Source organism: Hyperolius riggenbachi, chromosome 8 (assembly GCF_040937935.1).
Source record: "Hyperolius riggenbachi isolate aHypRig1 chromosome 8, aHypRig1.pri, whole genome shotgun sequence".
Taxonomy (NCBI): domain Eukaryota; kingdom Metazoa; phylum Chordata; class Amphibia; order Anura; family Hyperoliidae; genus Hyperolius; species Hyperolius riggenbachi.
In genome coordinates this window covers 177,960,595-177,973,579 of record NC_090653.1, presented here as the reverse complement: position 1 = coordinate 177,973,579, position 12,985 = coordinate 177,960,595, and the positions used below count along the sequence as shown (strand labels likewise).

Below are 12,985 nucleotides of genomic sequence, written 5' to 3'. Positions count from 1 at the left end.
CTGACCATGGTATTACTGTGCTCAATTGGCCTGCCAACTCTCCTGACCTGAACCCCATAGAGAATCTGTGGGATATTGTGAAGAGAAAGTTGAGAGACGCAAGACCCAACACTCTGGATGAGCTTAAGGCTGCTATTGAAGCATCCTGGGCCTCCATAACACCTGAGCAGTGCCACAGGCTGATTGCCTCCATGCCACGCCGCATTGAAGCAGTCATTTCTGGAAAAGGATTCCCGACCAAGTATTGAGTGCATAACTGAACATAATTATTTGAAGGTTGACTTTTTTTGTTTTAAAAACACTTTACTTTTATTGGTTTGATGAAATATGCAAATGTTTTGAAGATAGGAAATTTGGGTTTTCATGAGCTGTACGCCAAAATCATCAAAATTAAAACAATAAAATGCTTGAACTACTTCAGTTGTGTGTATTTGAATCTAAAATATATGAAAGTCTGTTTATCAGTACATTACAGAAAACAATGAACTTTATCACAATATGCAAATTTTTTGAGAAGATCCTGTATGTGTATATATATATATATATATATATATATATTTTTTTTTTTTTCTTTTTTTTTTTTCTTTTAATGCTAATGTATGCAGCTTAAAAATGAACCAATCAAATCCTGCTGAAATAAAATTTGATTGGTTCATTATCATGCTGCATAAATTTGCATAAAATGTGCATACATATGCATCAACGGGCAGCACAGTGGCGTAGTGGTTAGCTCTCTCGCCTTGCAGCGCTGGGTCCCTGGTTCGAATCCCAGCCAGGGCACTATCTGCAAAGAGTTTGTAGGTTCTCTCCGTGTCTGCGTGGGTTTCCTCCGGGCACTCCGGTTTCCTCCCACATTCCAAAAAACATACAGATAAGTTAATTGGCTCCCCCTAAAAATTGGCCCTAGACTACAGTACTTACACTACATAATATAGAGATGGCAATGGTAGGGATTAGATTGTGAGCTCCTTTGAGGGACAGTTAGTGACAAGACTATAAATATATATATATATATATATATATATATATATATATATGTATATGTATATATATATATATATATATATATATACTGTACAGCGCTGCGTAATATGTCGGCGCTATATAAATACTAAATAATAATAATAATCAACTTGAAGTTATGTGCATCTACTTGACCATCACTATTCACTAGAGCTTCACAGGCTGCCACTGGAAACTTTTTCTACTTGAAGTTGGGAAAAACACATACGGCCCCAAACCATGACATCCCCAGCAACATGCTTGACTGTAGGCAAGACTCGCTTGTTTTTTTTAACCCCTCACCTGGCTGCTGCGACACACGCTTGACACCATCTGAACCAAATAGGATTTTTTTTTTTTTGTTCCTTTCTTCAGACCACAGAACGTGCTTCCAGTAATCAATGTCCTTAGTCTACAACTGGAGGAAAATGCGCACAGGAAAAATAAAACACTTTAAAACAAATGAAATAAAGTGTGCAATTATTGTTTAAACAAGAATTAGGCAGGCAGGTGCTTAATTTTGGACACCACAAAAAAGAAATTAAATCCATATTTAGTAGACCCTCCTTTTGCAGAAATTACAGCCTCTAAACGCTTCCTGTAGTTTCCAATGAGAGTCTGGATTCTGCTTTGAAGTATTTTGGATCATTCCTCTTTACAAAACCTCTCCAGTTCATTCAGGTTTGATGGCCTCTGAGCATGAACAGCTCTCTTTAACTCACACCACAGATTTTCAATTATATGCAGGTTTTGGGACTGAGATGGCCATTCCAGAACGTTGTACTTGTTCCTCTGCAGGAATGCCTTAGTGGATTTTGAGCAGTGTTTAGGGCAGTGGTCCTCAAACTAAGGCCCGCGGGCCGAATGCGGCCCCCTGAGGCTCTTTTACCGGCCCCCACACACAAAATGTATTACTTATAGATGCACAATTGAAGGTAAAGAGGCGCCCTGGTTGAAATAAAAGCATCTAAAAACAGCTTAAAATATGTGGAAATAATATGAGGTGGCTTACCTCAATAACGAAATCCTTGTATATGAGAAAATATTTTTATTTAGCACAGGCAACGCATTTCGCGGGTCCAAGCCCGCTTCATCAGGCCAATAAAATTGCCAAATGAACAAGTCGATATGGCAAAGGAGGCTCCCTTTGCCATATCGACAAAGGGATAAAAAATCTTTTGTCATATACAAGGATTTCGTTATTGAGGTAAACCACCTCATATTATTTCCTCATATTTTAAGCTGTTTTTAGATGCTTTTATTTCAACCAGGGCGCCTCTTTACCTTCAATTGTGCATAGCTATACCCCCAAACAATCTGTGTTTGAGGGGTGGTGACAGACCACCTGTGAGTGCCCCACAGTGGACACCTGTCCCTACTTTTTCAAGGAGAGCAACTACATCCAGGTCCCGGCTGGGACTACCCCGAGTGGAGTCGGGTTTATGGTCTCCACCTGCTTCCTACGGTTGGTTGCCCTTGCAACCTCCTTTTGTAAGTAGTAATTTATTGAAATTCCTTTTTTCAATTGCATACTAATATACTACACTATTGGGCTCCCGTATTTGTCTCCTATATTTTTTTCCCTGCAAGGTGCTGAGACACCCCCACTACACTACTTATAGATGCGGTCAGCTACATCTTCAAATATTGATGATCCACATATAGAATAGCAGTGCTGGCACCATCCATCCACATGGAGGCCAGAAAGCAGTCATTTGCTGGTTTCCAATCAAATTCCACATCAGGTGACACTGCTGTCCAATTGGACTGCAGGTTGTCACCTGGGTATGCTTCACTGTCTGGCCCGCAAAGACATTATTATTATTATTTATTGTATTTATAAAGCGCCAACATATTACGCAGCGCTGGACATTAATTTAGGTTACAGACAATATTAAGGTGTGACAAAAAGCAATATGACAATACAGGAATACAAGAAAACCAGATCACACAGCACAGTATGAGTACAAGGTAATGCTTAGTCAGTCACTAGAGGGGATCATGGAGATTAAGCAAGTTAGGTTCACTCAAATGCATAGCATGGGTGCACAGTAATGGAGGTGCATGATCAGGTAGGACACAAAAGGAGGAGGACCCTGCCCAAAGGCTTACAATCTAGAGGGAGAGGTAAGGACATGAGAGGTAGGGGACCAGAGTTCAGCTGTGGGTTTAGAACAATTGTGATGGGTGGTAGGCCAGAGTGAAAAGGTGAGTTTTGAGGGCCTTCTTGAAGGTGTTGAAGGAGGGGGCTGTCCTAATGGGTGGAGGTAGGGAGTTCCATAGTGTTGGAGCGCCTCTTGAGAAGTCTTGGAGGCGTGCATGGGACTAGGTGATGCGGGGGACGGTCAGGCGAAGTTCATTGGAGGAGCGGAGTGAGCGGCTTGGTGTGTATCTCTGAGAAAGATCAGAAATGTAGGTTGGACAGGTTTTGTGGATGGATTTGTACAGACACAAGCCAGTGGATGGATTCACGGAGGGGAGCTGCCCTGGTGGAGAGTGGATAATTCTGGCTGCCGCATTCATGATGGACTGCAGTGGGGCTAGTCGGGTCATAGGGAGACCAGACAGAATGGCATTGCAGTAGTCGAGGCGGGAAATTATGAGGGCATGGATGAGGAGTTTGGTGGTGGCAGAGGCCAGGAAAGGGCGAATCTTACAGATGTTACGAAGGTGGAAGTTGCAGGACTTTGTGAGGTTTTGGATGTGGGGAGTGAAGGAGAGTGCGGAGTCCAGGGTGACACCCAGACAGCGTGCTTGAGAGGTAGGGAGAATGGTAGTGTGGTTAACAGTGACCTGCACTTCTGGGAGGTCCAGGGATGACCGGGGTGGGAAGATCATAAATTCCGTTTTGTCTAGATTTAGACATCATTTTATGTATACTCCGGCCCCCCAGCAGTCTGAAGTATGTTGACCCGGCCCTCGACCCAAAAAGTTTGGGGACCCCTGGTTTAGGGTCATTGTCTTGTTGAAAGATCCAGCCCCGGCGCAGCTTCAGCTTTGTCACTGATTCCTGGACATTGGTCTCCAGAATCTGCTCATACTGAGTGGAATCCATACGTCCCTCAACTTTGACAAGATTCCCAGTCCCTGCACTGGCTACACAGCCCCACAGCATGATGGAAACGCCACCATATTTTTACTGTAGATAGCAGGTGTTTTTCTTGGAATGTTGAGTTGTTTTTCCTCCATGCATAACACCCCTTGTTATGCCCAAATAACTCAATTTTAGTTTCATCAGTCCACAGCACCTTATTCCAAAGGTGCTTTAGCTTACCTCATGCGGCTCTGTTTGTGCTGTGGGCAGAGAAAAGGCTTCCTCTGCATCACTGTTGCATACAGCATCTCCTTGTGTAAAGTGTGCCGAATGGTTGAATGATGCACAGTGACTCCATCTGCAGCAAGATGATGTTCTAGGTCTTTGGTGCTGGTCTGTGGGTTGACTCTGACTGTTCTCACCATTCGTCTCTTCTGTCCATCCAAGATTTTTCTTGGTCTGCCACTTCGAACCTTAACTTGAACTGAGCCGGTGGTCTTCCATTTCCTCAATATCTTCCTAACTGTGGAACCAGACAGCTGAAATCTCTGAGACAGCTTTCTGTATCCTTCCCCTAAACCATGATAGTGAACAATCTTGGTCTTCAGGTCATTTGAGAGTTGTTTTGTGACCCCTATATTGCTACTCTTCAGAGAAAATTAAGAGGGAAACTTACAATTGACCACCTTAAATACTCTTTCTCATAATTGGATTCACCTGTGTATGTAAGGCCACATACACACATCAGACCATAGTCTTTGGAAAATGAAAGATCACAGACCAATCTTACCACCCTTCCTGTAGTATAAGAGCCATACTCTACACAGTCTTTTCTATGGAGCTGAACTCCACATCAGAAAAAAATCTTTGCAAGATGCTGCACACACAGATGCTGTACAGACACAAAAGATCAGTATCTGCAAAAGATCTGTTTCTGCCAAAAATCCATTCCTGCAAATTGCAATGAAAGTCTATGAGATCTGCAGATCATCATACACACATGATTTAACTGACATTCATCTGCAGATCAAGCAATCATCTGCAGATCTGAAAATCCATCCTGGTGGATCTGATCTGCAGATGAATGTCAGTTAAATCATGTGTGTATGATGATCTGCAGATCTCATAGACTATCATTGCAATTTGCAGGAATGGATTTTTGGCAGGAACAGATCTTTTGCAGATACTGATCTTTTGTGTCTGTACAGCATCTGTGTGTGCAGCATCTTGCAAAGATTTTTTTCTGATGTGGAGTTCAGCTCCATAGAAAAGACTGTGTAGGTATGGCTCTCATACTACATGAAGGGTGGTAAGATTGGTCTGTGATCTTTCATTTTCAAAAGACTATGGTCTGATGTGTGTATGGGGCCTTAGTCAGGGGTCACTGAGCTTACCAAGCCAATTTGAGTTCCAATAATTAGTTCTAATGGCTTTGGAATTTTTGCACTAAGCAACGTGTTTTGTGATCACATACAGCTCACTTCCTCAAGCCAAATTTCTGTGCCAGAAATTAGGGATAATCAACAAGATGCAAATTTTTCATAGATGATGCAAATTTTTATGCAAATATATGCATTTTGAAAATGGACCAATCAGTTTGAACCCATATTTAAATTGATTAGTCCAATTTCAAACTGTGTATATTTGCATCATCTTGGAAATATTTGCATCTCATTGATCATACCTGCCAGCAATATATGATATCTGTTCAGTGATGCGCTCAATGCACAGTTATTGTATACTGTCCATAATTTGTGTTATCTCTATTTTTTTTTTTATTTTAAAGTTTTATATTGTTCCTGGGTGCCTCTTCCTTCTGTTTTACTGGAAGGTGGCTTCCTGCCAGCACTTCATAGCTGTACAAATTTGTTTGGAAGCGGTAATGAGGTAGTGGAACATAAGTGTCCAAATTAAATATTGTAAGGTAATTTCACAATATAAATATACCCAACAAGGATTGTACTTAATAATCAATAGCAAAATGTATTAATCGGAAACATTGACAATATCTGATGCATTAAAAATACATGGGATGGCCACCCTGTCACAACTACCCGATACATACACACCAGTACCATGCACACAACACCTGAATATTGGACACACTAGGGATATCATACATGGAAAGCAAGTGACTCAAAGTTGCAGCTTCAAAATAATCAGGGGAAGGGTGCAATCTAGTTGTTAATAAATCCAAATAACTTCAGCAACACTTCATAGCTGGTAGGATTGTTTTTAAGATATCTACCAACCATCACAAAGAGAACTTTTGCAACTGAGTGGAGTATTTCATTTTCCACACACGCCTAATTGATTGGTTGCCCTTTGTTGCAACCTCGCAACCTCATTTTGTAAACATTATATCTAAGAGCTGGGACCCACTAGGTGTGCTTTGACAGCACCCGAGGATCACTGGTGATCGGCAAAGCTCTTTGCCAGTGGATCACAATTGGGGGTGGTCCCACAAGCTGCTTGCAGCGGGTTGCTAGCGATCCAGGAGCAATTGGATCAGTTGCTAGAGTAGCCAAATTGTGATTGTTCCAAGAAATTGCGGCACTTCAGCGATTATGCAAATCATGGCTACTTCACACTTCAAAAAGCACCTGTAGTGGGTCCTAGCCCTAAATTTAGATTGTTATATTGCTATATACTACACCAGTTGGGCTCCAGCTGTCTCTCTGTTAATTTTTACAAGGTTTTGTTTCCTTATATCTTTCATGTTTTTAGTCTGCTTGTCTTCAGCAAACTGTGGGCTTTCTTGTGCATCATCTTTATACTTGATAAATGTTATTGAGTGAAATGTTGTGCATTCTGCATGCCACACACTGAATAAGTGGAGGGTTTTTGATCCCTTAAAATTCAGGCGAGACCCAGACCTCTTTTTGTCCTTAGTTTAAAAGACCTTAAAGAGTAACTGTCAGACTGCAAAAGCTAATTTAAACCTCTATTCTCCTGTGTTAAACAGTTTAGAAGGAAGCCAAAAAGGCAATACTGAAGTTAAAAATCTCTTGGTTTTGATGTGTGCTGAACTGTAAGGATGTTAGACCCAAGCTCTTAAGAAGCCGAGAGCCGCATACCATACAGCAAAACATTCTGGGGCCCTCCCCTCGACTGCTAGTGATAAGTTACAGGGCTCGTGTTACAACAGCAGCAGCTCACAACACTGAAAAAACTCCCGGCAGAGTACACTGCAGAAGTCCGCTATTGTTCCTAGCCACATGGCTAATTAATATTCACTGCACACTAGTGTTTTACATTACCGATCTTTTGTGTGAGTCTAATCATCAGGAAGCATGCAGGACATGACGACACATTTGGCTTCATAGGAGACAGACAAACATGGAACCTGCCATGAGCTGTCAGGAGCATCATTCTCTGCAAATACTATATAAAGATTCTGTGAAATCTAAACGTGGACAGTAAAATGCATATGTAATGTAAGTACAGCCAATGTTTAGCTACTGATATATGTGTTTATTTTCTCTGAGACCCTATACCTAACAGCTCCTCTTTAAAGAGAACCCGAGGTGGGGTTCTGACAATGCACACAGAGGCTGGGTCTGCTTATATTGCCCAGCCTCTGTTGCTATCCCATTCCCCCCATAAGTTCCCCCTGCGCTCTGCTGTCCCCCATAAATCACAGTAATAAGAGCGCAGGGGGAACTTAGGGGGGATTGAGATAGCAACAGAGGCTGGGCAATATAAGCAGACCCAGCATCTGTGTGCAGATAGCATTGTCAGAACCCCACCTCGGGTTCTCTTTAAAGGGATTCTCCGGGGGATTGAAAATAAAATCTAACACTTACCTGGGGCTTCTATCAGCCCTCTGTAGCTGTAATCTCCCGCGCCGTCCTCCTCCGATCCGTTGTTTCCCGTCGCCGGCACCGGGCAATTATTCGTCTAACGAGACGAATAATGCACGCTCGCATTATCGGAAGCTTACTGCGCAGGTGCAGTACAAAGTTTTCTTGTACTGCGTCTGCGCAGTAAGCTTCCGATGATGCGCACAGGGGTGAGTATAGCGCAGTTGTATGGGATGCCGTGCTAGACCGGGGTCGGCGGCAGGGAACGACGGATCATTAGAGGACAGCGTGGGACATTACAGCTACAGGAGGCTGATCGAAGCCCCAGGTAAGTGTCTGTTTTTATTTTCAACACCTCCCCAGAGAACCCCTTTAATAGCAATGGTGCCCTATTTATACTCTAATTTGGGATGTTTCTGCAGGTGGCAGCATTATTTAAAACAGTCAAGCACAATCTGACAGAATAACAATGAAAAAGACATTGGCCTTGATTCATCAAACAGTTTGCGGTAAAAATTTCTGTTCGTTAATTTACTGCATGCGAAATTTACTGAATGCTTAGTAGTATTCAACAATTTTTTTTTTAGTTGTCGGCAGTTGTTCGTTAAAAGATCGCTAGTGTTCGGTAATGATGCGGTAAATATCGACACTAGCGATCTTTTCGCAAATACAAGCCGTTTTTAAAGTGCATTGTGGGTAAGGAAGGTGCATTGTGGGCAATTTAAAGAGAACCTGAACTGAAAATGAAAAGTGAAAATAAACATAAAAGTCATTAAAAAAAATGGCCATTACCCCATAACAGCTTCCTGGTCATCACACTGTTAAACTGTAATATTGCCCACTTGAGACATAGGGAAACATGAACATTACCTTACACATTCAGTTGTTACTGACAACAGCTGAATTATAACTGGCAGCAATCTTGTCAGAATTGGAAGAGATCACTGTAAGAAGAAAATGGTGAGGAACTGACGGCGAGGTAAGGATGTAATATTCATTTGCAGCTATATCATGTGTTTATTTTAAATAATTTTACTCAGTTCAGGTTCCTGTTAAATGCACCTACAGCAGAAACATAAACAACGACAGGGCAGTGCAGGCGATATTGCACTTGGAATTTACTGCCCTGACACGCCCCCTTTCTGCTTCTTGAATACTATTTTTGGAAAATTGCACGATATTGACCTGCAATGTCATTCATGAATACAAACTTCCACTACATGCTTGCGCTAAATTACCGAACACTCAATGTTTGGTAAGCGTTCGTTAACCCTTCATGAATTGAGGCCTTTGTATGCCTGCTTTGTTAAATATGTCACAGGGATATGCCAAGTGTGCTACCTACTACAGCAGAACATCCCAAATTAAAGTTTGAGTAGAAGGCTTTGGTGTTCTACTTACACCCTTTGAGAAACAGTCAGCAGAAAATTGTTGCAAATATGTTTACTATACTTGAACTGGAAGAAAAGAAAGCAGACTTTCTTTTTCTGTGTGGGCTAGACTTCAGTGCTGCTTGGATACCATTTTTCACTATCTGGAACTAATTTGGACCCAGATATCCGATCCGGGTCAGATATCTGGAACAAATATTTTCCAATCCGTGTCGGATATCCGACCCCAGTATCCGGGGTATCCGTTCGGATATCTGGATAAAAAAAAAAACGGAAGTGCCCTTTAAATTGCTTTAAAAAGGGTTTTTAGGGTCAATGAGGCGTGTATCATCATTATTTTGCAAAGGGGTACACTAATTGATGATTTGGGGACTTAAACCTCCCCCCCCCCCCCCCCAAAAAAAAAATAGCTGTCAATTAACATCAGGCCTATGTTCCAGACAGCGGTAGTGCAGCCCACATTGTGTCCAAAGTCCAAAATGCAAAGTGCCACGTGTAAACACGTGCGAAGTGCTATGTGCAAACAAGTGCAAAGTGCCCCGTGCAAACACGTGCAAAGTGCCACGTGCAAACAGCACTTTGCACGTGTCACTTTGCACTTTGCACGTGTTTGCACGTGACACTTTGCACGTGTTTACACATGGCACTTTGCACGTGTTTACACGTGGCACTTTGCACGTGGTACTTTGCACGTGTTTGCTCATGGCACTTTGCACGTGTTTGCTCATGGCACTTTGCACATGGCACTTTGCACGTGTTTGCACTTTGCGCGTGGTACTTTGCACGTGGCAGGCAGCAGCTGGCCTGGTGTGTGCACAGCACACACACAGACACATTGCAGCTGCAGCAGCACTGCAGCACACACTCTAAGGCCTGGTGCACACCAAAAACCGCTAGCAGATCCGCAAAATGCTAGCAGATTTTGAAACGCTTTTTGTTATTTTTCTGTAGCGTTTCAGCTAGCGTTTTGCGGTTTTGTGTAGCGGTTTTGGTGTAGTAGATTTAATATATTGTTACAGTAAAGCTGTTACTGAACAGCTTCTGTAACAAAAACGCCAGCAAAACCACTCTGAAGTGCAGTTTTTCAGAGCGGTTTGCGTTTTTCCTATACTTAACATTGAGGCAGAAACGCATCCGCAATCCAAAATCTGCAGCAGCCCGGGAGTATGCGTTTCTGCAAAACGCCTCCCGCTCTGGTGTGCACCAGCCCATTGAAATACATTACCCTAGCGGATCCGCACCCGCAAGCGGATCGCAAACCGCAGCCGAACCGCTCTGGTGTGCACTAGGCCTAAATGTCACACTCTGACATCAATCAAGCTAATGAACGATATAACTATAGTGTAGTGATAGTGAAGGGGTTAATCACTGAACAGCTTATTACTAGGTACAGCCCTTGGCCCAGCAGCACTGCTGCACACACTCTAAATGTCACACTCTGACATCAATCAAGCTAATGAACGATATAACTATAGTGTAGTGATAGTGAAGGGGTTAATCAATGAATAGCTTTAGGTTTATAACTGTGTACAGCCCTTTGTAGGGCACCAGCACTGGAGCATGTCTCTCTGTGTGAATTCAGCAAGCCAGGGCGATCTGTCTCATCATGGCAGCCCTCCTTATTATACAGGGGGGCTGGCCAGTGTTCCTTTCGGTGATTGGGTGCCAGGGCTTAGGCTGGGAGGCCTCTGATTGGCTCAATGAGGTCAGGTGGTGCTGGCCAGGGTTCCCCTCTGTAATTGGTTGCTAGGGCTTCTGCTGGGAGCCCTCTGATTGGCTCCAGGATGTCATCACCTTAGTTACACAGTATTTCGGATACGGATACCCGCAATATCCGCTGATATCCACGGTATGCGCCCAACTATCCGCAGATAGCCATCCGGATTTGGGCCCAGCTATCCGGAATCCGGATCCGGTCAGATAGGCCTAAAAAGTTTGGATACCCGGGTTACCTGGATATCCGGAATCCTGATGAGCAGCACTGCTAGACTTTACTAATTTGGTTACAAGTCGCTCATGATTGTGCTGCTGCACTTCATTTCCACTCAGGTATACACTGGAACACTTTGTAGGTGGTTTTAAAACTTGTATATGTTTGTCCTGCTTTTTCTAGGGCGATTTGGGTTGGATGACAAGAGGCTCAATGGTTGGACCTTTTCAAGAAGCTGCCTTTGCTCTTCCTGTAAGCACAATGGACAGACCAGTTTACACTGACCCCCCTGTGAAGACAAAATTTGGATATCATATAATTATGGTGGAAGGAAGAAAGTGAAATCTGTCAATTTTTTTTTATTTACAACAGCCATTTAGTTACAATGGCTTCATTTCAAGTGGACTTCAGCGGACCTAAAAATATATTGGACTCAAGTAACATAAATAAATATTGAGGTATTTGAAATAAAAACAATTTTCCATCTGCGCCATCTATGAATATCTTTTGGTCTTGGTAGAACACTTTTTATATTGATAGTAATTTTACCTCCAGCCTAGTTTTAAAGATAAAAATCTCAATTTAATTACCGGTAGCAAACCATTTGAAATTATAAATCATTATCATCACAATTTTAATAAATTAAAATGGACCACTTTAAATGCCTTCATATTCTTCAGTGCTTTGCAGTTACTTTACAAATTGCGGTTACTTAACCCTTTCAGGAGCCACAGGTGAAATATGTGCCCTGTTTGTGGCTGTCAACCTCCGACAGGACAAAGATTTCACCTGTTCCTGTCATACACTCCCACTGTGATCTCGTCACTACCCACCGCTTGCGTAACTGTCTGAATCACAGCTCAGCTCCGTGTGCAGATCAGGATCCAATTTCAGCGGCTTCTGATCCTGTCATTTCTGTGTGCCAATCACAGTGATCACAGCTCAGAAAGAGCAAAACAAAAAGCTCTGGTCCTTGCTGGGAATTCTCGATGAGATTTTTCAGTCGATTTACTATACAATCTTATTTTCGATTTTTCCGATCAATTTTCTTACCTCTTCTTATCAAATTCCATTCACTTCTATGAGACATCGATCAGAAAAACGATTGAAAAATAAGATCAGATATGTCAGAAATTATCTCTTGAACCATCTATCTGCTGAAAAAACGTATGGTGTATTCCCAGCATAAAGGGCCACTATCGCAAAAATCCTAACATTTTAAATATATGTAAAAACAAATACAAAGTACATTTCCTCGAGAGTAAAAGTAGACGTAAATGACTTTTCTTTTATGTTGCTGTCACTTACAGTAGGTAATAAAAATCTCCTCATGGAGGATTCTCAAGGTGTTTGTTATTTTCAAAAGCACTTTGTGAATAGCAGTTGCTCAGTCTACCTGCCACAAAAGATGTGCAGCATGCTGGGGGGCTGGCAAGTATGTTTGTATAGATCCTTTTCAGGGAGTGTCTTTATAAAGAACTAGCTGATTGCCCGGCGTTGCCCGGGTATGTATTTGGCTGGTGTTGGCTCCACATACTTTTTCTAACCCTAACACACAGTTACTCAATGACCAAGTTTGTGAGCTTTGCGGTCTTTGGTATCAATAATCTGCATTGAAATGAAAAAAATCTGATTGGCTGTTTGTAGCTCCACCCCTTTTCTGAATTTGAACCCCAGTCACCCAATAACCAACTGTACCAGGTTTGAGGCCTGTGCCATTTACAGTGCAAGAATGGCAGCAATTAAATATTCCCCTTGAAAAGCAATAGGTGAAGCTTGATTCACTTTTGTAGTCTCCACCCACTTTTCTGAATATTAATCCCAG

At 42.3% G+C, this 12,985-nt stretch overlaps 1 protein-coding gene across 1 annotated transcript in view; it reads left to right on the top strand.

The window, feature by feature from the left end:
- Positions 1–11,653, top strand: part of PIN4 (peptidylprolyl cis/trans isomerase, NIMA-interacting 4) — a 104,859-nt gene extending 93,206 nt beyond the window's left edge. The window contains exon 4 of the mRNA XM_068249678.1: positions 11,344–11,653. Coding sequence (XP_068105779.1) covers positions 11,344–11,502 — 159 coding nt within the window. The 3' untranslated portion in view covers positions 11,503–11,653. The remainder of the gene's footprint in view (positions 1–11,343) is intronic.
- The last annotated feature ends 1,332 nt before the right edge of the window (positions 11,654–12,985 follow it).